Source organism: Mustela erminea, chromosome 8 (genome assembly GCF_009829155.1).
Source record: "Mustela erminea isolate mMusErm1 chromosome 8, mMusErm1.Pri, whole genome shotgun sequence".
Lineage (NCBI taxonomy): Eukaryota > Metazoa > Chordata > Mammalia > Carnivora > Mustelidae > Mustela > Mustela erminea.
In genome coordinates this window covers 36,277,125-36,302,468 of record NC_045621.1, presented here as the reverse complement: position 1 = coordinate 36,302,468, position 25,344 = coordinate 36,277,125, and the positions used below count along the sequence as shown (strand labels likewise).

Here is a 25,344-nt window from a genome sequence, read left to right as displayed (position 1 = left end):
CCCAGAAATCAATAAAATGGCATCCAACTTTCCCTGATATTCTTTACTTTGTCTTTCACTTAGTCTTCATAGAAATTCTGCACAGTATTTTATGATAGCCTTTTAGACTAGGATCTAGCAAGCACAGATCCAGGCTTTGAAGCTCAGTTTGACTCTAGGCAAAGCACAGCTTCCTGCTTCTTGCACACTGTCGTAGCTCAAAGATGAGAGAATGTTCCAGGCATGTAAGGGGAGCACATTCTCCCAAGAGCCAGCTGAAGTCCATATGGGTAAGTCATTTATTGTGTCTGGAATTTACTCCATTGTTCTAGGGTGAAACTTACAGAACTTTAACACTCTGAACAATGATGTGTTCTGTCCATGGAAAAATAGGATTATTTTAAAATATTCGAAAAGTAGGTGGTTTTGGCCACATAGCTTTCTTGCTTCTCTACTTCTTTGCTGTTAGTTCTTTTATCCTCATCATTCATTCTTTGAGGGTTTGGGTTATTCACAGGTTCTATGGTTCAGGAATAGCCCGTTTTCTCTGTCATGCTTTCATTTGAGCATACTTACCCAGATTAAGCAGAGTTAAAGGTTTGGATTGAAACAATCCAAGAGAGCGGTAAGAGCTTACTTTAAAAAAAAAAAAAAAAAAAGTGTGACTACAATGAATTTTGAAGGATGATATGTATAGGATTATCATTTTTGACTTCATAATGGGAAAGCATTTCAGTTTTAGTCATGAGTGATTTAGGATCAGCAAACAAATCATCTCGACTACCACCTCCTGAGGTCCAGCTCATCTATTGGAAGACATGAATCCTCTGCCTACTTCTCCCTGCTCAGTACATGCTCCAGAAAAAGATTTTCCCTATTATACTTGTTAGTGGATTGCTGTGGCTTCCCAAAATTTGGCTTACTTGCTGTAGTCAAAATGAAGAGTTGAAAAGTCATCTTGATTCAAAAAGAAACAAAGGTCAGCTGATGAATAAAAGGCCCCTCGCCATCATCCATGACATCTGAAATAATTCCGCTACTTGATATTTGATCCACATTTGACTTTTCTTTGTCTGCACTATCCCAGAGCATGACTCCTGAGAGTTCAGAAACATATCTCAGCTCTTTATGTATTAGAAATCTAAATAACTTCAGTGAGAGAAAAAGTAAGCAAAGTGGAACCAAGTCTATCATATGTATTCCTTTTCCCTTCAATTTAAGATAAAAAACAAGGTAGAACTCCCAGATAAATTGTCTTCCAAGGGAAATTTGACTCATCTCTGCCCCTACCATCCTTGGGCATCATTTTTCCATAATACTATCCTTTTCAGTGAGAGAAGATGACAGGAGAAAACTCTCACCACTAAGGAGACGAAAGATGACAAAATTATAGTCAAAAAGATTTTGTGTGTGTGTGTGCACGTTCAAACAAGGGCCAGTGGGGAGGTGAGTGGGGGGATGGGTGAAATAGGTGAAGGGGATTAAAATGTACAAACTTCTAGATATAAAGTAAGTCACAGAGGTGAAAATCACAACATAAGAGATATGGTCAATAATTTTGCAATAAGTTGGAGGGTGACGACAGATGGTGACTGCACTTAGCATGATGAGCATAGAATCCTGCGCAGAATTATCAAATCAAGGTGTTGTAAAAAATTACATCAGTCACCAAAAAACACATATTGAGCGACTCTGATTATCTGAAATGTCCAAAAGAGGCCAATGTGTAGAGACAGAAAGATGAGTGAGTGCCTAGGGCTAGGGTGAGGGTTTTTGGAGAGAAATGGAAGAATGCTTATAAATACATTTTCTTTTGTGGGTGAAGAAATATTCTAACATTGATTGTAGCAGTGGTTGCACAACCCTGTGCATATATTAAAAACCATTAAAGTATACTTTAAATGAGTAAGTCACATGGCATGTGAATTATCTCTCAGAAAACACATCTATAAAATGGCAATTTAAAATAAATACAGTGTGTTCTTTAACTGGTAAATGTATATCAGATTTTATATATAAATATACTTTTTTGTTCCAAAAGAAATGTCTTTAGGAACAACAAAAGTAGGGGAAAATAATTTCCCTGAGTAGCATACTTCTCCTTTATTTTTTTAGGTTAGCGATAAAATTGGCTAGATGTATGGCTTAGTTAAAATATCTGGCATTGTTCAGAAATTTTGATACCTTTTACAGAGTCTCTTATCACAAACTGCTCGAACAGCTACCCTCAAAACAGCAATTTGAAGATATTTTTAAAAATATTGACAGTTTAAAAAGCAGAGAGATTTGACAGTCTCCAGTGTGGGTAAAACTTTGCATTTCATTTTGTGTGATTACTGCAATCATGTTAAAGCAGTAATAACTGAACACAAACGCGGTTATCCTTCCAAACGTCAAGTGGGTTCCAAGAATGCCTGACAGCGCTATGGCATAGCAACACAGATGCATAAACTGCCATTTTAGTTGTCATTAGTCTAAAATACTAATCAGGGAAAATGTCATATCCTTTCAAAGATAATTTTGGTCCAGGGTCCTGAACCTAGTAGGAGCCTGTGGATTGGGGTAAGAAAAGAGGCAATTTTTTCTCCAGGAGATTTGTGGATCAGCATTTTAATACCACCAAATGAAGAGATCTCATTCTCTCCGCATGGCCAGATGGCTGCATTGTTAGAAGCTGCCGGAGGAAAGGATTGGTTTTCTTCTAAGATAAAACTTAAGTATGTATCTGGTAATAGTAAACATTCAAATGCCCCAATTTGAAAGGCAATTCGACATCATGCTTTTTGTTAACAGTTTCTCCTTTCTTTCTTTTACTCTTTCTTTCTTCTTTCTTTCTATTTACTTAATTTTATTTTTTCCGTGTTCCAAGATTCATTGTTTATGCACCACATCCAGCGCTCCATGCAATACGTGCCCTCCTTAGTATCCACCACCAGGCTCACCCAACCCCCCACCCCTCTCCCCTCCAAAACCCTCATTTTGTTTCTCAGAGTCCACAGTCTCTCATGGTTCGTCACCCCCTCCGATTTCCCCTAATTCACTCTTCTTTCCTTCTCCTAATGCCCTCCATGTTTTCCCTTATGCTCCACAAGTAAGTGAAACCATATGATAATACACTCTTTCTGCTGGATTTATTTCATTTCCTAAACAGGATCTCCATATAGGATGATTATCTTCATGGGTGTTAGCTGATTTCAGGAGAGATGAGAAAGTACGCAGCAAAAGTCAGAGGCCCCACACTCTGGGCTAACAGCCTGCTGACATACAACCTCTGGCACCGAGATGTGCCCCTCCTTGACCCATAATGCAACAGCATTTCTGGACTATCTCATTAATTGTCTAAAGAGTCCATGAAAAAATAAAACTGCCCAGCATAATGGGAGTTTTGCCCCATTATGCCCTTGGCAATCATCATCGGTTCTTTGTGATTTCAATTCAAAATGTCAGCCCTACATTTTATACATGACATAGAGTATTGCTTCTGTCAGACACTTTTTTGTCTGACTTAAAAAGGCTTTTGTCTGATTTCTACAATAAATACATAATATCTAAAACCATTTTTAAGTGTAATTAACTCACAAAAGATGCTACAAATTACAACCCACTTTAAATTATTTTTCTTATTTAACTTAATTATTTATTTTTTTACTTATTTTTTACTTATTACTATTTTACTTCCTTTTTCTTACTTATTTTTCTTATTTTTCTTACTCCATTTTAAGGTTAACCTTTTCCTTATAGTGGCTTGCACCAAAATATATCCCTTTTTTAAGATTTATTTGTTTGAGACAAAGAAAGAGTGAGCACTTGGGGGCAGCGGCAAAAGGAGAAGGAGAGAATCTCAAGCAGACTCCATGCTGAGCAGGGAGACTGAGGCAGACTTGACCTCAGTACTCTGAGATCACGACCTGAGCTGAAATCAAGAGTCAGATGCCGAGCCAACCTTGCAGGGGCACCTGGGTGGCTCAGTGGGTTAAGCCTCTGCCTTTGGTTCAGGTGGTGATCTCAGGGTCCTGGGATCAAACCTTGCATTGGGTTCTCTGGTTGGTGTGGAGCCTGCTTCCCCCCTTCCTCTCTCTCTGTCTGCCTCTCTGCCTACTTGCGATCTCTCTCTGTCCAATAAATAAATAAAATTATTTAAAAAAAAAGAAAAAAGAAAAAAAGAAAAGAAACAGCAAGGGACACCTGGATGGCTTGGTCAGTTAAGCCTCCAACTCTTGATTTTGGCTCAGGTCTTGATCTCATGGGTTTCTTTCTATACTGTGGAGATTCTGGTCCAAATTCAGCAGACTTTTTTAAAAAGTTGGAGTAAAGAAGACATCATCATTTTATGCTATGCTCCCTGTGCCATGAAAGTTGAGAAAGACCTGAGGGTTAGAATTTCCCTCCCAACAAGTGAGGCTACTCCCTGTGTTATTGCAGCCAGTTGTAAGGAAACTTTCGCTAACAGAAGTGGAAAATAATCCTCTGCGGGCTTAGTTAGGGTGAGTGTTCTATGTGACTAAAATATTAAAGTCTGGAAGATTTTGCATTATGGTTCTATGTGTGTCAAAACAGGTCCTTCAGGGTCTGGAGAGAACTAACTCCTCGAGTGGGGAGGCTGAGGCTGTATGTCGGAGATACCAGCCAGTTGGGAATAAGATGTAACTTCTCTGTGTTGACTCTTCATCTCAGTCAGGAGTGATGTATTAGATTGCTTGAAAGCAAAAATCATAAAGTGGCATCATTTTCTCAGTGATACTTGTTCCTCCAACATTTTATTTTAAAACTGTAATAATGACAAAAGAGAGGCGTTTGTATTTGAAAGGTACATACAGCCACAAAATTGGCTTTGTTAAGTAGGCAAGAAAAGAGGTGTCTGTGTTCTCGCAGCGATGAGATGTGTTTCCATCTGCCTCAGCTCTGTGTGTCTGCAGATGGTCTAAACAAAGACACGTGCGGATACAACATGAAATGTAGTTTATGTGAAGAGAAAGGAACCTCCACTGCAAGAAAAGTGTTTATACCTTTTTATGTGTATTTATCACCAATTACGGTTCTCAACTTCGCTTTTATCTGTTTTTTTAATAAATCCTTATTCACAGAACTAAAAAGCCTATCTAAGAACTTTACACAGTACCAACTGATGGAGTAACATTAGCTCTGTTAATTCTATAACTTCTCTATCTACTCCCTTATATCCTTATTGGAAGAAACATTTTATTGGCAGCGTCGGAACTGACAACATAAATAAGGAAAATAATTATTACGGGGTGATGTCCACAATAACCGAGACAGTGCTTCCACTCCATGTATGCATATGCATTTATCAACATTTATTGAGCACCTACCAAGTACCAGGCTTTGCTAAACACTAAGCTATCAGGACCTGCCTTCATGAATAAACAATCTAGTAAAGGCTAACGGGAAATAAATTATGTTTAAGAGATTATTAAATAAATGCAGATACTTAAAAAAATTTCCCTGGATCATTTGTTATATTTGGATTTGCCCCTTCAGGTATTTTACACATAACCTAATAGCCCTTAAAAACTGGATCATCCTCTATAACCAAGGTATGGAAAGATACATGTGTCAAGTATAAGTAAGTTATTGGTTTATGTCTGACGTTGTCTAGTCTTGGCCCAGCTAGCAAGTGTGGAGGGTTTCTTCCAAACCTAGGCAGAATTTCACATCGCAGCCCAGGATGAAAAAAGAGAAAGTTCATTTTCAGAGAACAAAAGATAGTATCAGAGGGCAGGGAAGTAGTTACTACAGATGCCTTTCCTTGGTCTCTGTGTTATTTTCTCCCACTGTGATAGAAGATAAAAGTCTTGCAGTGCCAGGTCAAGGTAATACACCTTTCTTTAAGATGAACGGAAAACTGTCGAATCAGTTCAGTAAAAGCAGTCCCAACTGCATGTTATTCAAAGCCCCTGAGTATGAACAGATATTGAACCAGTTTTCCAAGGGCAAAGTTCCAGTTATTATATGAATATTCACAAACTGCTCTAAACCATGAACTCCTTCCAAGCACCATCTCCTATTCATGCCTCTCTTTGTACTGTCCCTGAAGGAGCTCATGCCTGGTTCCAGTTTAGTCATCCTGTTAACCCAATGGAGGAGTTAAGAGTGTGGATGGCAGTTTGTGCCCCTTCTTCTCCCAAATGCCCATCAGGTTATTCTTAACAAGCAGATACTGTACCCTAGAGATGCTGCAAGGATATTGTGAGTTCAGAAATCCAGAAAACCTTCCATTGGGGGGAATAAGACAGTAATGAGCTTTACACTATAGCACTGTACAAATATTGTAGTTCTTAAAGACTTACCCCAAATCTTTCAATTATTTTTTTTCAATTATGTAAAAAAGAGAAAGGATAGATTCTGAGAAACCATAACTCAGACAACTGAAATCAGAAGGCCCCATATGCTTCCAAGCATCTACGTAAGTCCAAACATCTGACTAAATATTCAGATAATTAATGCTATCAGTTTTATATGGGCAAATTAAATTGTTGAGAGTAAAAAACTTAAACCACTATGTATACCTGAAACTGATGTAACATCGTGTGCCAACCCCACTCAATAAATAAATAAATACATAAATAAGATTCCAATTAAATTGATTTATTTATTTAAGGGAAAAGAAAAAGAATATATCTCACTTCTTTATGTTTTAAGTTGTCTTCTCCCCATCTCCATGCAAATGTCCTTAGCATATTTTTTTCGCTGCTCTGTGAGATTTAAACTACAACAATTCTCTTCTTGTTCTGTGTTATTTTTTAAGATTGTTGCTACCGGTTTCACAGTCCAACTTATTCAGACATTTATTTAGGATGGCTAAAAAGAGGCAAACTATACAACAGGTTTAACTCAACGAATGAAAACTATGAAACAAAGAGAAAGCTTTTTATCATGTACTGGACTAAAAATGAAAGGAGAAACTAGGGGAAGGAGAAAAAAAGATAAATTAAAATGTTCATTGCAATTAAAAACAGAAGTTTAGAATATTGTAGGTCTTCTCTCCATTTCATGAGATTCGATAACCCTTTGTAAGTGTGAAGACTTGTGACTTGCATTGAGTTGAATACATAGAGACAGTTTTGTTTGTTGGACCATGAATGGAAGATGGGATCAGGTGAATTGTGCGTAGGGTGTTAGAGGTTTGCACAGAAGCCAAAAGGTACAGTGACTGTTTTTGTGCCAGACCAACTATACAAAATGTGCAGCATTCTCAAATCATTTGCCCGAAATGGATTCCATGCTTTTTTTCTGGAAAAGAACTACCAGGTTTTTCACTTACTTCGTTGTTTTTGGGCTTTTTCCCAGGTTTGCTTCGTGAACCTGGATGTGAACAAGGATGCTTGCAGCACAGAGCACCTGCAGCAGGTAACACTGGGAGCACAAGCTCTCTGGGAGCACGGGACAAAGACTGGCTGAACCGACTAGAGAGCCGACAGGACTTCATCTATAAATGGCACTCATTCAGCTGGAGAGTCTTTAATAGGATAGTTTCTTCAAAACCCATTTTCTGACCCTTCCCCTGCCACCTCCCACGCAGGTTGCCTTCCTTATACTTGTGAAACTTGCTTCCCCAAGATAACAGGGCTGCTCTCCAAAGAGATGCTTCCCCCTGCCTACAGGGCCTGATAGTGGCTTTCTCTGCCCCTACCTCTGTTTTCAAACACCCTGCCTGAGATGATGTTTCCAAAGTTTCCCAAACCCTCTTGATATCAGCCAGCCCTTCTCTGAGGCTCTCAGGTCTGCTCCTTCCTGCTGCTTTGATCAAATTTGTGTCTCCAGCTTTGGTTTCTACACTCTTAACTACAGTCCTACATTCAACTGGGACTTGGACTCCTTGCATTCTGCAGCAGCTACATATTCCAACCGTATCCAAGTTTGGGAAGATCCTGTTGTAAACCCTTGATAACACACAAGAACTTAAAAGGCCCCTCAGACCTCTGAGCTAGAGCCAATTGGGGGTCAATAGAAAGAATTAATTTGCATTATATGGTGATCCATCCATACCCAAAGCTGAAGATGGTTTGACTTCACTATTTGGTATAATATAGTGGTGTAACAGACACCATTTGCAGCTTGACAATCAGAACAGTAGGCCCGTGATTACTCAGTTATCCCTGTGATGTTTTTTCTTAACAATGCTGCACCTGGGTTTGAAGCTTCTCAAACCCACTTGCCCATACAGATTATCCATTATAGATTTCCACAGAGCTTCAAGTGTCATTCATTGGTGTAGTCCTGGAGGAATTTTGGGGAAAAAAAATTTATACATACGATTTCATTTAATGGACTTATGGTACAGACAGAGTCTGTCAAAGAGACAGCAAGAGAGACTAGAGCAAGTTGGAATCTTGAGGACTCTGTGTTTGAAGATTTATATGAGGGATTTGAGACAATCTTCTGCTATGGTTAAGAGTAGAAACTTGGCACTGATTTAGCTGTATGAGCTTGTGTAAACTAATCTCTGGACCTCAGGCTACTTACGTATAAAAAGAAAGTAATAATGGTATCTAATGCATGTGGGGGTGTTGTGGAGATTAAGTGTACTAAGATGTAAAATGAATACAATCTTTAGCATAGCACCTAGTGCACAGAGTAAAATCAATATTGGAAATTATTTTGTTATTGATATTATTATTGACTGTTAGAACAGATGATTATTAATCAACAAATCTCTTATTACAAGAGTTAAAAGAAAAAAATTTTTAAAAAAACCCTACAATATATACCTGTTTTATGACATTAATTATTAAATACCTACTTTGGAAAATTTAGAACTAAAAGAATTTTTAAAGCTTTATGTTTAAGTAATTTTCTATTCCAATCTAAACTTTTATGCTTCAATTTCACACAGTCTCTTCTAGTAATAATCTTAGTAGATTAAGTAATCTATTGTTTGCATAAGTTATGTATTAGTTTTGCAAGTAAATAGTTTTGGAGTAGTGTTTTTGAGGTGAAAAGAAATCTAAACTAACTTATTTTCTCCACTACAGAAATTGGTCAATGTTTCGCCAGATCTTCCAAAACTCATCAGCTCCATGAACGTCCAACAGCCAAAAGAAAATGAAATCGTCCTTCTAAGTGGGTTAACATCTGGAAATCTCCAGGCAGATTTTGAAGTTTCACAGGTAAGAGATGTAAGCTCTTTGTCGTGGCCGGCGCAACAAATCGACCAGGAATGTGAGGGTAAGAGGATGAAGAAAAGAACTCAAGAAGCAAAGAGATTAGGGCAGGAAGAGCACTGAGGAGGATGTCCCACAGTGCTAAATTTATTCAAAGCGTTAAGACCATCTATATAGTGATATTACAATAGGAGAAGCAATACACCTGTGTCTAGTTAAACAACCACGAGTTCCCATAATAAGTTTCACAAGAAACTATAAACAGACCTCGTGACGCCAAACGGCTGATGCCAATACAATTGTTCTGTATTGATACAGCAACCCTGAAAGTAATTTATGGGCTACACTAGGGCAGCAAGGACCAGCCATGAACTTATGACCCCAACCAAATTGTTCTCATTTATTTAGCAAGCATGTGGGAAGTCACGTAGGTGAGCGCACAACACATAGCACAGACCCTTTCTCAGTGCTACTCAACTTTTCCCGTCCTAAACCTTTTGTTAGGTTATTTGGACTTTAAAGGAGGCACAAGTCAGGGCCTGCTTTGGTCCTCGTCTCAAGCCTTATTGCGGCCTCCCACAGCTCTTAATAAAATATTAATTAGTAATAAATTATTTATGGTCAGCTCTTGACACAAGTCAGTATGAACGTCATACTCCTACACATATGCTCCCATAGCATAGGACTCCAAAATCTCTTTGCAGGCAAGAACAGTCTTCATATGTGTTTCTTCTAAATATGTACTCAGAGTTTGACAGACAGAAGAATGAATGTCTTCCCTTACCTCAACTGCTAACATTTATTATCTTCTCAAGTACATGATGCTAACTTGCACTAAACTAGACTGTTGGTTCTAAACTAGAACCAACAGAGTAGGCATTGACTGGTTAGCTTGGTTTTCTTCAAATCAATTAGAGAATCAAAAACAGACTCAAACCATGAAAGACTATGGACTCTGAAAAACAATCTGAGGGTTTTGAAGGGGTGGGGGGTGGGAGGTTGGGGTACCAGGTGGTGGGTATTAGAGAGGGCACGGATTGCATGGAGCACTGGGTGTGGTGCAAAAATAATGAATACTGTTATGCTGAAAATAAATAAAAAATATATTTAAAAAAATTAAAAAAAAACAGACTTGTCTTCTGTTTCATAACAATATCAAAATTCTAATTCATACTATAAGTTCCCAGAATCCTAGCATTTCTTCATTCTTCTTATATTTATTTCTTAGGATATACCAAATGAGCCAGGCAAAAAAATATAGGATAGCAACTTTATGGCTGTTAAGTGAGTTTCCTAGAAAGAGTCAGGTGATTGAGTGAGTTCTTAAAGAGTTAGTTTTCCTTGAAAAGCAAAACTCTTAGAAGAAATGAACATTACTAAAAATAAAGCAGGAAATCAGATACTGTTATTCTCATTCAGTGCACTGATGTTCGTTGTTGTTAGATAAATCATTATAGCATTCTTTATTTGAAGATAAGGTTTTACAACTATAAATTTAGTCAACTTACAGAAACAAACATGATTTCTAAAGGCACACTGTATCAAAGATCGTGGATATCCCCAAATAAGACATGCTGACAGGGACAGATAACATAGCTACAGATTAAAATGATGAATGTTTGTTTCTCTTCAGTTGTTCTTTTTTAGGTTTTAGTTTTACTGTAAAATTTTAAAATATTCTCTTAGTCTTTAGTCCTTCAAAATTTCAAAAAACTCAGAAATCCACCCACAATTTCTTGCATCTAGTCCAGATGCTTTGTAAAAATCTGCACACAACTTATTATAATAGAAAAGGGGCACCTGGGTGGTGCAGTCAGTTACACTTCCAACTCTTGGTTTCAGCTCAGGCCGTGATCTCCTTGTGGTGATCTTGGTGTCATAAGATAAGTCCAGTGTCTGTCCATACTCAGTGCAGAGTCTGCTTAGGATTTTCTCTCCCTCTCACTCTGCCCATCCTGTCCTGCTCATGCTCTCTTTCTCTCTCTAAAATAAATAAATAAATCTTAAAAAAAAAAAAAAAAAGACTGGAACATTTCTCCTGGTCAATCTAATAACACATTTTCTTAGTGAGAAAATTAGTCACCTGAAAAGAGGAAACAGAAGTGGTTCTAAGTGCCCTCTCTTTATATTGGGCAAAACTATGATGACCAAAAGTAATTTTCGAATCTTATTTTGAGCAGTATTTTTGCACCAGGCCTATTAGGATTTGTAATTAAACATGACAGAAAACTAGATTATGTATAAAAGAATTATACCATCTCATGTAACTAAACAGTATAGTGGGTAGATTATTACCGGGACATGAACAGTGTATTCAGGACATGGATCCCCTTGGGACCTCTTCCAGCTTTCTCTCTCTTTATCCACTATCAGACAGTCTCTTTCCTGGAAGTAGCACTGTCCCTTTGGGTTCAGTGAATGTCTCCTCCAGGTGGCTTACAGCAAAGGTCTAACTGTGTTTTATTGACTCTCATGTGTCATGTGCCCATTTCTGAACCAATCACTATGGCCTGAGGATTGCAGTGTTCCAGCTGGCCAGGCTGGCTCACATGATCACCTCAGAGTTTGAGGTCAATTAACTCCGTGTAAACCACTGAGGATGTGAGTAAACCAGAAAATGGTGCCACACAGAGGATGTAAATTGGAAGAATGTTGAATGATGTTGTGTCACAAAAGCAGCACAGATGTTAATTGGGGTCAGGGAAAGTCAAAATTCCCAGGACTCATTTAATATCATCCATTAAAAACATACTTAATTTTGCAAAATTTTCCTAAGAGCTGTCCAGAATTGCCTGTGAGCTGTACACACACTCTCTTTCTCTCTTTTTTTTAAATGTATAATGTATTATTTGCTTCAGGGGTACTGGTCTGTGATTCATCAGTCTTACACATTTCACAGCACTCACCATAACACATATCCTCCCCAATGTCCATCACCCAGCCACCACATCCCTCCTACCCACTCCAGCAAACCTCAGTTTGTTTCCGGAGATTAAGAGTCTCTTATGGTTTGTCTCCCTCCCGATCCCATTTTGTTTTACTTTTTCCCTCCCTACCCCCCACAATCCCCCGCCTTGCCTCTCAAATTCCTCATATCAGAGAGATCATATGATAATTGTCTTTCTCTGATTGACTTATTTCATTTAGCATAATACCCTCTAGTTCCCATCCATGTTATTGCAAATGGCAAGATTTCTTTTTTCTTTCCTTTTTTTTTTTTTTTGATGGGCGCATTTTATTCTTCTTCATCCGAGTCCCCCTCGCTTCCTGCACACCATTTCACTCTTCCTCTGTCTTCCAAAGACCTACCTCATTTTCTAGGTATCACAGTCCATGCATTTTAATAGATCAGCAATGTTGAGCAGCATATCAATATGGGATCCCATGTTAGCCAACCACAGCCAGTTTAGGGATAGTCTCAGTTTGGCTATCCTGCTAGGAGAATTAGTTACCTGTTAATCCACAAGTAGTCATGGAGATATTGGCACAGGCAACTTGAGCTGGGTTAAGTAGGGGGAGTCTAAATCAGTTCCCAGGGCATAGCTATTGTTCCCAGTGACCCTGTGAAGAAGGGAATCAACAAGCCACTTGGCACCTTTGAGGCAGAAAATTGCAATCCCAAAGATTTTCGGTAGTCTGGATAGCAAGTTACCTTGCTTCTCTCAACTATAATTTCCTATTCTATAAAACAGAGATTTAAAAAAAATACCTTTTCTCCATTCTCAGAGACTAAACATAGTGATTTAATAAAATAATAAGAAGACACCTCGAGGTCTATTCAAATGCAGTGTTTTCTTTCCATGTCCAAAAAATTGAAGAAAGGTGAAGTAGAAAGAAAACATTATTTAAAGCAAAATAAAAGCCACCTGTGTGGCTCAGTCTGTGAAGCATCTGACTCTCGATTTCAGCTCAGGTCATGATCTCACCTTCATGAGATTAAGTGTCACATGGGCCTTTGTGCTGGGCATGGAGCCAGCTTAAGATTCTTTCTCTCCCTCTCTCTCTGCTCTTCCCCCCTTCTATCCCAAATCAATCAGTCAATCAGTCAGTCAATCAAAATAAGATACCAGGGTGGACTACTATGCACAGTAAGAATTATCATCCATTTACAATCTGACCAGGCTCCTTTGGGGAAGAGAAATAGAATACTGTCACAAGGATAATGTGACTCCAGAGGAATTTCTTTATTTATGAATACTTTTCTCTTTATTTATTCATGCCTTCATCTTTCCAGTTCACAAATGACCCTATTGCTTTTTTATATTCCCACATTACTTGACAATTAAATTGTACAACTGAAAAAATGTAAGAAAATATTTATAATATACCTTATTCATTCATATGTAAATATTAAAAACACAGTAAATATTGGTTGAATGAATGAATATATTGTATATTATAAGTGTTCATCACTTTTCTAGGTGTTGAGGATACAGTGGTAAATAAGCTGGACATCTTGCTTTTAGGGAGCAGCTTACATAGTCTGACATTCTCTTTGACCTTATTTATTATGAATATTATTAAATTTATATAAACTCATGCACAACTATCCATACTTATGTGTTGCAAAAGACTAATGAATAGAGGGGTGCCTGGGTGACTCAGTTGGTTAAGAGTCCCACACTTGATTTCAGCTCAGGTCATGATGTCTCAGGGTTGTGAGATCAAGCCCTGCATCCAGCTCTGTGCTGAGTATGAAGCCTGCTTAGGATTCTCTCTTTTTCTCTCCCTCTGTTCGTCTCCTGCCATGCTCGCTCTCTCTCTCTCTCTCTCTCTCTCGACTAATGAATATATACCAGTGAGCATTGAATGAGAAGTTGGCATGACATTTTCCTTCCTCCAACCATCCTTTATAGAGCCTTAGGATAAGTCTCTAAAATATCTTAAGAAAAATCATGACAACAGCCAATAGTCAAGTAAAATATTAAATGGAAAATGCAAATAAGATCAATTACTTTTCTGAGATGCATATTTTTTCTGAGATGCATATTATGTATAATAATAAGATATACTTGCAGGCATGCATGAGTTCAAGGAGGTCCAGGTGCAAACCACCCTCCTTTCTAAATTGCACGTTGATTAGACCAGGAAGCCACGGGGTGAATTGGAAGGGACACAGGAATTGGAGTCCAACAGGCCTGGATTGCAATGCTGGCTCTTCCACTTTATATTTCTGAAAGGATCAGTTAGCCTTTTTGTGCCTGATGTCTCCTCTGTAAAAGAGTAATGGCACCACCAACCTCACAGAAATAATGTTTATATTAAAGGTAATAGGATTGTCAAAGCACCTAATAGATGACAATAAACATTATATAATTATACCTGCCATTATTTTATAGGATGCATATCATTTGACCCTCATTTACCTAAGACTCCTAGGATGTTTATTTACTTTCAAGAAGAGAGTTAAGAAAATAAATTTTCTGTCTATGAATGCAATAGCCATGGAACATTGCACATACACTACAATCCTTTCTCTAAGTTTATTTTGAGGTATTACTTAACAGTTCATGCTGATGTACTAATACCTCTTTTGATTCCTGCCACAATATATAAAACTTTATGTTATATATATTTAACCTAAATGGTATGAAATGGTCAATACGGAACCATTTTACCTATAAATATGGTAATTTCATTTGGTTCAACTTTATAATTATTGGTATTCATGCCTGTCCACTGACAGTATTTTGTGCCCCACCTTCCGGTCCCCATCCCCCATCAATTTATGTTTGTATCTCCCAGCACACCTTGCATTTAATAGACACCCAAAAAGCATCTTTTAAATTTCAGGTTAGTTTAGTATATCTGAATTCAGTAGAAGTAAAATTAATCAAGCCAGCTACTGTTACTCTACAGCAGTAGTTCCTTGTCATTGTGGGGGAATCTCAGACCCTTTGTGAATTTCATAAAAGCTACAGACCAGTGGTTCTCAAATATTAATACATGCAGGAATCACCAAAAGATTTTTCTTGAAAATGCAAATTCTGATTTACTGGATCTGAGGTGGCTCCCAGGATTATAGATTTCTAACCAGCTGCCAAGTGATGCCAAGGCTGCTAGTCTACAACTAGACTTTGAAAAGTAAGGTTATGAACCCCTTCTTTGAACCCCTTCCTTTTTATAAGACACACATTTATACATAAACTACTTCCTCCAAACATTTCAAATTCCACCTTAATATAAATTTATTTAGGTTTCTCACCACTAACTCCCATTTCCATTCAAAAAATTTTCTGTTAAAAATTACTGTGAATCAGCATATTATTATTCCCTTCATAAAAATAAAAATCCCAATGCACAGATATGTTTGTAATTTACTAGTCTTCTGTGCAGGAGCAATTGAAATTTTTTGCTATTCTAATGAACAACGATATGGATAGCAAAATGTGTGTAGTGGAGAATAAGGATATGGTCTGTTGGGGTGCCTGAGTGGCTTAGTGAGTTAAAGCTTCTGCCTTCGGCTCAGGTCAAAATCCCAGGGTCCTAGAATTGAGCCCCGCATCAGGCTCTCTGCCTGCTTCTCTGCCTACTTGTGATCTCTGTCCGTCAAATAAATAAATAAAATCTTAAAAAAAAAAAGGGGATATAGTCTGTCGCCCTAGAACAGAAGAAAATTAATAGGTCTCACAGGGACACCACCCAATGATTTAAGCCTCCTCATCACTGCTTTCTTCATATGCTGGCCTTTTCAAGATAATCAGTGCTCTTCCAGTGAATTTCTTTATACCTCATTGTGTCTGCTTCTTCAGATGAGCAACACACATTATAAATTCTAACTGTAGTTAATAGAAACACTGAAATACTGACACAGGCTTTACTGAACATCACCAAAGCAGAAAAGGATCATGGTGACCAAGACAGCCTTAACATTCCCCTCAGCTCGACTAGACTTCCAGCTGTCTTCTCCCAGACTAGAAGCACTGAAGCCCCTTTTTCTCAGAATATTTACCCTAGAAAACATGGTTAGGAATCTCTGCCCCTTTAAGATGAAAACCATTTGAAAAGCCTCTTCCCAGGTTTATAAGCCAGGAGTGTCTTTTTCTTTTTTCTTTTCTTTCTTTCTTTTTTTTTTTTTTTTTAAGGTTTGTTTTTTTTTTTTTTTTAAGATTTTATTTATTTATTTGACAGAGATCACAAGTAGGCAGAAAGGCAGGCAGAGAGAAGTGGGGAAATATGCTCCCTGCTGAGCAGAGACCCCTGATGGGGAGCTCGATCCCAGGACCCTGGGATCATGACCTGAGCCCAAAGCAGAGGCTCAACCCACAGAGCCACCCAGGTGCCCTAGGAGTGTCTTTTTCAAAGACCTGAGAACCATCTCTGAAGTAAGATCATCAAAGAAGATAGTGTCCCTTTCTCTGTGGAAGGATGGGAGCCTAAGGTCAGCAGGAGCCTGACTCCAAGTTCCAAAACCACTTCCTCCCATGCACATAAGCCAGTCAGCAAGTCCAGATGGCCTGCAGCTGTCTGACACCAGCTCTTTCTTTTTTCTTTCTTTTTTTTTTTTTTTTTTTTTTGACAGGTTAACTTTTATTGTGTAGTTGAGGAAACAAAGACATTAAAAAAAAAATCTAATATACAGAATGAAAGTCACAGAATAGGTCAGGGCAAAAACAAACACTTGTGCTTTTTAAGGTTTCCAATGTAGTGGTAGAGAGAGACCACAAAACCATTTTACAAAAGTACGGACTTTACTAGGTTGGGATTCGATAACTTTTTGAGGTTTTTGTTCCAACATTCTGACATAAAGAAAGATTTGTATTAACGAAGGCAACTAGAAAAATTTTTATGTAATTTCTAAGAAATTCTGTTTTCTTGAAGTTCTGTAACATCAACATCTTGTATCCATTATTTTTTTTAATTTCTTTTCAGTGTAACAGATTTCATTGTTTATGTACCACATAAACATTGTAACAGATTTCATTGTTTATGTACCACACCCAGTGCTCCATGCAATCGGTGCCCTCCATAATACCCACCACCTGGCTCCCCCAACCTCCCATCCCCCGCCCCTTCAAAACCCTTAAGTTGTTTTTCAGAGTCCATAGTCTCTCATGGTTCACCTCCCCTTCCAATTTCCCTCAACTCCCTTCTCCTTTCCATCTCCCCATACATGATAACAGCTCTTAAAAAGCCCACGGCCCTTTTGTTTCAATGGAGTTGTGATCCAGCTCCGTTCTGGTCCTTTTTTCTAATTTAAGAGCTTTGAAGAAAATCTTCCTTAACCTGTTTAACTTTGCCCGGTGCCACTTTTGCTTTAGCAGGAGACAACAAAAATATGTGATGCAACTGGTGTAGTTTCCCCAAAGTCAGACTTTCTCCTGGGTACCTTGTGTGCTTTATTTTCCTATTTATTTATGCTATTTATTTTTGAATAGCACTCGAATTTTTTTTCAAGCAATGCATCCATCGAAGCCCAGAAGATATTCCAAGTATTTTAAATGTCCCCCATTCCTTGTAACAAGAAAGACTGGTAGAAGAAGAAAGGTCAGAAGTGATGGTTTTTTATTCTCTCTTTCAATAAATATGTTTATTCCTCTCTACTTTCAGTGCCCTTGGCTGCCAGATATCTGCTTGGTCCAGTGTGCAAGAGGGAATAGGGCAAACAGTACCAACTGCATCATCTTTGAAATCAACAAATTTTTGATCGGTCTTGAACTGGTGCAGGAGCGGCAGCTCCATCTGGAAACAAGTATCTTAAAAGTGGAGGATGACACCAACTGCTCCCTGTCTTCAATCGAGGAGGACTTTCTCACCGCCTCTGAGCACTTGGAGGAGGAAAATGAGGTGGAAGACTATAGGAGCGGTGAGAACGGCCCCATGAAACAAACGCGCATTAGTCACCCTCTAAAAATGACTGGGATTTCAGGAAAGTTTCAGGCCATGTCGGTTTGGCTGACACACCATAATCTTCACTTACAGAGTTTAGGGAGGACAGAAGGATAACAGACCATGAGTGAGCTGCCGACTCAAGCACTTTGACACAATGGTTGGATGGCTCCGTTTCCCTAAAGATGCCTTGGGGATGCTGAAGGACATCCTGCTGCCTGCCAAGAGACTAAGACTATCACAGGGATGAAAGTTATCTTCCCTGAGACTTCCATAAAGCCACCATTAGCTGATGCCAACTTAAACTGGCCTAATTCTTGCACTGCCTCTTAGAGGCTGGGAAGCCTGGTTTGGTTACCTAGTCCTTCTGAGCCCCAGTTTCTTTATCCAGTATTTGGGAGTGTAATAGTGCCTCTTAGCACTGCTTAACACTTACTATATTCAGCTCTATGTATTTATAACATTTACCTGTTATTTACGGTAAGGACATAAGGAAATAAGGCAGGAGAGTACTTAGCCCTTAGCCTTTATTCAGTTTTGAATGACAGATTCAAAGAGCTCAGTGAACAATGTGTTCTTCTTCCCCCACTCTTAGCCACAGAAGAAGGGACCCTGCTGTTTTCAGTCCCTGGGACAAGTCCCACCCAAACTTCAGAGCAAATTTTGGCAGCAAAGCTTTTGCAGCAAAGCTTACTATGGAGGTTGCTGTAAACATTCTCCCTCCTCCTTCCATGTGCACTGGGAAGCTCTGAGATGCAACTGTCTGGGTTACTTTCCCCATGGAGCCAAGGGCATCCAGGTGGCTCAATCAGTTTTGCATCTGCCTCCAGCTCAGGTGATGATCTCAGGGTCCTGGAATCAAGCCCCCGAATCAGTCGGCTTGTCCCTTTCCCTCTGCCCCTCCTTCACCCCCCTCGTGCTCTTTCTCCCTCTCCCCTCTCTCTCTCTCTCTCTCTCAAATAAATAAATAAAAATCTTTAAAGAAAGAAAGTAAGGATCCGCACTCAGCTCCCACTGCCATCTTCTCCCACTCTGGTGCAGACATTTATAGCCCACATCGAAAGACATTTTGTTGAGTGTGGTTCTATAATGAAACTCAAAAACATTTTCGGATTCATTTGTCTTTCTAAATGCTGTTTATTTGGGCGGGGGGGAGAGAACCACCCCTGGTGCTATAAGGCATTTTTAAAAAGTAATTGTTACTTTTTTTTTTTTTAATAAGGCATTTTTAAAAAGTAATCTCATGAGATCTTGCTATCCAAAAAGTAATGGCGGGCCCTCATTTTGTCTTCAATAGGTTATGAGAATATAAATGTCTCAGCTAATGTTTTGGAAAGTAAAGGACCAAAGGAAGCCACTCAGGAGGAATGGAACAACAAGGAAAAGATGCTTTATGCTCTGGAAGACAAATATATTGGCAAATACCATCCAATGACGAAGGCAGAAGGATCGGTGAAAAAAGTAGAAGACACCCCTTTGAAGAGCCTCAGTGCATCACCCGAGCCATTGGAATGGAAAGGTGAAGCTGTGCAGAATAAGAGGCCAGCCACAAATTATTATTATTTAGAAAATGTTAAAGGTCACGTGGAAAAATCACAGGCACCATATATTCCTGGGGATGCTTACTTCTCCAGGATGGTTAAGAACGGTGGGCCTCCCATATATAGTGCCCTCGCTAAGCATGACAACAGCTTGGATCCAGGGGACCATGAAGATGGCACAAACTCCTTTCCTCCCAAACAGGATGGAGAAGCCACTACTGGCGAGTATGCTACAAATTTAGCAGAATCCGTGCTGCAAGATGCATTTATTCGGTTGTCCCAGTCTCAGCCTACATGGCCCCAAGATTCCGCAGTCAGTGTTTCTGTCGGAAATGCTCTGCTACCCAGTGGCTGTTCCACTAAAGGTATGGTGGTCCCTCAGTCATGGAACAAGCTCCCCAAAATTGTCATTGTTCAGAGTCCAGATGGCAGTGATGCTGCCCCTGAGGCGGGCATCCCCTCTTGGTCTGAGGTGGAGGTCTCCGTTGAAACCTCAGGTGTCCTCTCTGGAAAGAACTCCAGCAGACACCCTCAGAGTGCTCTAGAAGTTGCACTGGCTTGCGCGGCCACTGTGATTGGAACCATTTCCAGCCCTCAGGCCACAGAAAGGCTCAAAATGGAGCAAGAATCTTTGGTTTCAGCGCCTCCAATGGGAGGCCCTGAACCACTGCAAACTCAAATATCCCAAGTACTCAAGGAGCCTTCCATCAGTGAATACTCCTTTCCATCTGCTCTGTGTGGCATGACTCAGGTGGCGAGTGCTGTTGCTGTGTGTGGCCTGGGTGAAACAGGAGAGGCGAAGGCTCCGAGTGGCCTCTCCTGTGCAGCTGAGGCCTGTGCAGCTGTCCCCCCGCTCTGCAGTCTGGCGACAGCGGGGAGCCTGGAGCTTGGAAATGAGGCCATTGCTTGGGCATTGCTCAAGGAGGCTGCTCTGGTTTTAACAAGGCCTAGTCCCTGCAGCAGCATTGGAGACCTCATGGAATCCATGAGCAAGAGAATCATAGAAACTGCTTCAAGGCCTCAGGTCTTTGAAAATGTCAGCTCAGAAAATGTCCTCAGGAATGATCTGGCACAGACCCTGTCCAATGTTATCCTGAAGCATTCCATTGATGAAGCTCACCAGAAAAACAAAATACTTGATCGCAACGACAGCAGGCATTCACCTGAAACCCTCGACACCTTGATGGAAAGTGCCAGTCAGCTGCTCTTCCGAGTGATATGCTTTACGTTCAAGAAGATGAGTCATTTTGTACAACTTGGGGAAGGCCCCGCTGTCCTCGCTAATGAAACCCTAAGCTGGACGGAAACGGAATTGGGCTGCCGGCCACCTGACCAGGCTGGCAGTCTAGCATGGACCAAAGCCATTGAGTATTCCAGCAGCTATCCACTCAGCAATCCACGCTGCGCTAGTCTTGTGATCAATGATCTTGTAGATGATGTGTGTCCGAAGCAAAATAGCAAGGGCCCAGCGAAGCCAGGCCTCTTCCAGAACCCCATGCTGCAATCTCAGTGGCCCCGTAGACCCAGAGAGCCTCATTCTTCAACTGCTAAAACACCCCCCAGAGAAATAGATCAAAAAGCAACGGCAGGAGAAGACCTAAACGACCCTCATCCAATGCGCAGGCACAGTGAGAATGAGTACGGAGCCACTTCGGAGGGAGAGTGCACACTGGCAGTGCGCAAGGGCAGCAGAGGTTCCCAGGACGCAGAGGATGGCGCCAGTGCAAACGCCCAGGAGAAGTATAACCGTGCCTCCCCTCTAAACAATGAAGTTCAAGTGAACCTGTCATTGTTAGGGAATGACTCGCTGCTTCCTGCTCAACCTGAGCTACAGGCAAAACAGGCAGATATATACTGCATTACGGACTTCGCGGAAGAATTAGCAGAGATGATTGTCTCCATGGCAACTGAAATCGCAGCAATTTGCCTTGACAACTCAAATGGAAAACAACCCTGGTTCTGTGCGTGGAAGAGAGGGAATGAGTTTCCGGTTTCCCCGAACGTATCCTGCCGGTCCTTGAAGAGGAAGAAGGAAAGCCAGACCGGTGGGGCCGCAGTGAGGAAGCACAAACCACCAAGACTCAGCGAGATCAAGAGGAAAACCGATGAGCACCCGGAGCTTAAGGAGAAGCTGATGAACAGGGTCATGGATGAGTCGATGAACCTTGAGGATGTCCCGGATTCTGTCAGTATTTTTGCAAACGAAGTGGCAGCCAAGATCATGAACCTAACAGAGTTCTCCACGGTGGACGGCGGCTGGCAAGCCCAGAGCCATCCCCGGAACCGGTTACTCAGTGGAGACAGGTGGAACCGGCCGAAGGCCTCCAGCTGTGAAAGCATCCCAGAGGAAGACTCGAACGCCCAGGCTTATGTAAACAGCCTGGGTTTAATGAGTACCCTAAGTCAGCCAGTTAGCAGGGCCAGCTCTGTCTCCAAGCAGTCCAGCTGTGAAAGCATCACTGAGGAGTTTTCCAGGTTCATGGTGAACCAGATGGAAAATGAAGGAAGAGGGTTTGAGTTACTGCTGGATTACTATGCGGGCAAGAACGCCAGCAGCATCCTGAACTCGGCCATGCAACAGGCATGTCGTAAAAATGACCATCTCAGTGTGAGGCCAAGCTGTCCCTCTAAGCAGTCCAGCACCGAGAGCATAACCGAGGAGTTTTATAGGTACATGCTGAGGGACATTGAAAGAGAAAGCAGGGACAGCACCTCCTCCAGACGAAGCAGCCAGGATTGGACCGTTGGTTTATTGTCACCTTCTCTGCGATCCCCATTGTGTTACAGACAGTCGTCCATGCCAGATAGCAGATCCCTGGGGGCCAGGCTGACAGTGAATGCACCCATCAAAGCCAACTCTTTAGATGGCTTCGCTCAAAACAGCCAGCAAGATTTCCTAAGTGTACATCCAGTCAGTAGCGCTTCCTCCTCGGGTCTCTGCAAATCTGACTCTTGCTTGTACTGGAGAGGTGGAACTGACCAGATCACCAACATGTTAATTCACGAGACGTGGGCAAACTCAATCAAAGCCCTCATGCAGAAGAACAAAATTATAGTGGATGATGCCGAGGCAGCTGAGGTTGATCCTGCCTCTGGTGGCTCTCCCATGCAAGTGGAGAAATGTGCAAACAGACCAGCTTCAAGCAGAGTGCAAAGTGGGCCAAGTCTTTTTCTTCAGGAGCCCATTGATAACCCAAGGAAAGGCTCCGTTACCGAAAGCAAACAGCCCTCGGTGTTGTCTCAGAGCAAAGCTGCTCCTCTTACAAACCACAACAGTTTAGATTCTTTTAAAAAGGAAACTTCTTCGTGTAATGGGACTATGCCTGTAAACCGCACCAGGAGGTCACTTTGCTCAAGAGAAGTGCCTTTAATTCACATCGAAACGGATCAGAGAGAAGAGTGTGTTGGAGAACCTGAACATTCCCCCTCTGAAACCAGGCCCCTACAAGAAGCAGAGGAGCATTTGAAAGATGAAAATGTCCCAGATGTGGTGAAGGGTAGAGACACTGCTGGGAGTGCCTGCCAGAACCCCAGGTAAGTGAATGACCCCTTAGACTAGAGAGGGTGTTTGGGACTGGAGTTTTCCTCTTAATTAGTATTTATTCTAAATCCTAGGGACTTCACTGATGCCAGAACTGAAATCCTGAGACAATAAATGACCTTCGTGGGTTAATATACATTTACAATAGAAAGTTAGAAGTAATTTTTTAAAATTTCTTAAACAAATTGTGTTCATCTCTATAATGGAGGAAATAGAGTTTTATTTTCCCCATGAAAATTAATATCTCATACTATGTTACCTCTTAAAATTAAGTCTCGAAAATTTTCAAGCAAAAAGGAAAATTACATCAACTTATTTGAAAAAAACCTAAATTTAAATTTTAATATTGGAATGTGACATTAAATACTTTGGTATCATTTTTCTCTATCATCTGTTAAGATTTTCTGTTTTGTTTTGTTCTAAAAATCTTTGCAAGGACACCATGCCCCACAAATGCTGGACCTTTACGCGCTTGGTCCAATCATGGTAGTGTTACAAAGTAAAATTAGAATTTTGCTATTTCAATAGTTCCTTTCCAGAAAATCATAGTGTAGGTGATGATGTATTCTGAATCGGAGACAAAGAAATTATTTCATTCCAGGTGCTTAAGGAAGAGTCCATCCTTCCACATCTCCCCTTTTCTGTAGAAATTCATAATATTCTTGAATATGAGACCATTGTACCATTTAAAAATTTATTATTGAAGTTTAGTTGACATATTATATTAGTTTCAAGTGTACAGCACAGTGATTGAACAGTTCTACTCTATGTTACTCAGTTCTCACTAATGTAGTCACCATCGGTCACCATACATTGTTATAGTATTACTGACTATAATCTCTATGCTGTACTTTTCATCTCCATGCTTATTTGTTTTATACTTTTTTTTGTCTCTAGCTACATAAGACAGAAAAAAAAACCCAGAAATTAAGCTACTACCATTGGAAAACATAAGTTAGAGAAATAACCTATGTTGTCTTTTCAGGGACATATGTCTATTGTACAAAGAACCCATTAGTTAGGTGCAATAAACAAGTTGAAACAGTCTTTATCAAATTTCAACTGCTCTAGAAAATCCTTAATACTTTCCCACCCTACCAGGGAAGCAGATCGGTGCTCCCTATTGCTATAGGGCATCATTATAAGGTATGGATGGTGGTGGTGGTCTAGGTGCACGTGAGTATTTCTTTCTTAGCCACTTGGTACTGAGAACTTTCCAATTGACTTAAATCTTGGAAGAATTCTAGGGGGAGGGGACTAGAAAACTTACAAGCAAAAGAACATAAAGTTTAAAAAATGAAATATAGGCCAAGCTGACCAAAACAAGTTCAGTAATTCTCCAGCTTTAGACAATATTTATCAAAGTCTTACAGAAGTACCATACCTCACTTTAGTAGTGAGGTGGTGACCTCCAGGAAGTAGAGAAACTCCAGAAACAAACTTTTTTAAAGTGATCAGAGTTGAAGAAACAAAATAACCAAGTGTGAGATATATGAAAATGGAAAAGTTTTATTTTAAAGATTTTATTTATTTATTTGACAGAGAGAGATCACAAGTAGGCAGAGAGGCAGGCGTCGGGGGGAGGGGGGGGAGCAGGCTCCCTGCTGAACAGAAAGCCTGATGTGGGGCTTGATCCCAGGACCCCGGGGCCATGACCTGAGCTGAAAGCAGAGGCTTTAACCCACTGAGCCACCCAGGCACCCCGGAAAAGTTTTATTTTAGATTCCAGGTGTCTGACATAGCATCTTCTTCAATGTCATCATAAACGAGCCAAGATATTTAGCCAAAGAAAGTTAGGGAGCATTTTGGACATGTAGTTCAACAAGATTCATGGCTACAGGCGCAAATCAAATACTGATTGCCTCTGAAGTGAAATAATATTCATTATACAATTTTGAGTGGAATGTCACTAATATTATATATATATATATATATATATATATATATATGTCACTATATATTATTAAAATGTATACAACCTAGAGACTTCCAAAAAATTGAGGAAATGTGCATAAATAAAGCCTCCCACTGATTTAGATTCATATTCCATATAAGGACCCAAGCACATATTCTTTCTACTCATAATATAGACTTCTGATTTGGTTTCCAACAACCAAAGAAAAAAGAATATAGAATCATCAGTCTTAGAAATTGTCAGCAAGAGTTGACTCTGTTTCCAAAACATAACATTGAATTATATTTTTCTTTGTGAAGAAAACATAACATTGAATTATATATTTTTCTTTGTGAAGCAGTATACGGAATTATTGAATGCCACTAACTAATTTTAAGGAAGTTCCCTAATCTCCCTATGTCAGTTTACTCACCGATA

At 40.1% G+C, this 25,344-nt stretch overlaps 1 protein-coding gene across 5 annotated transcripts in view; it reads left to right on the top strand.

The window, feature by feature from the left end:
* SPHKAP (SPHK1 interactor, AKAP domain containing) overlaps positions 1-25,344 on the top strand; it is a 171,063-nt gene that overhangs the window by 116,631 nt on the left and 29,088 nt on the right. For all 5 annotated transcript variants that reach the window (XM_032355060.1, XM_032355062.1, XM_032355059.1 and 2 more), the window contains 4 exons: positions 7,288-7,347; positions 8,973-9,107; positions 17,652-17,907; positions 19,228-23,005. In XM_032355060.1, the coding sequence (XP_032210951.1) occupies positions 7,288-7,347; positions 8,973-9,107; positions 17,652-17,907; positions 19,228-23,005 (4,229 nt within the window). The remainder of the gene's footprint in view (positions 1-7,287; positions 7,348-8,972; positions 9,108-17,651; positions 17,908-19,227; positions 23,006-25,344) is intronic.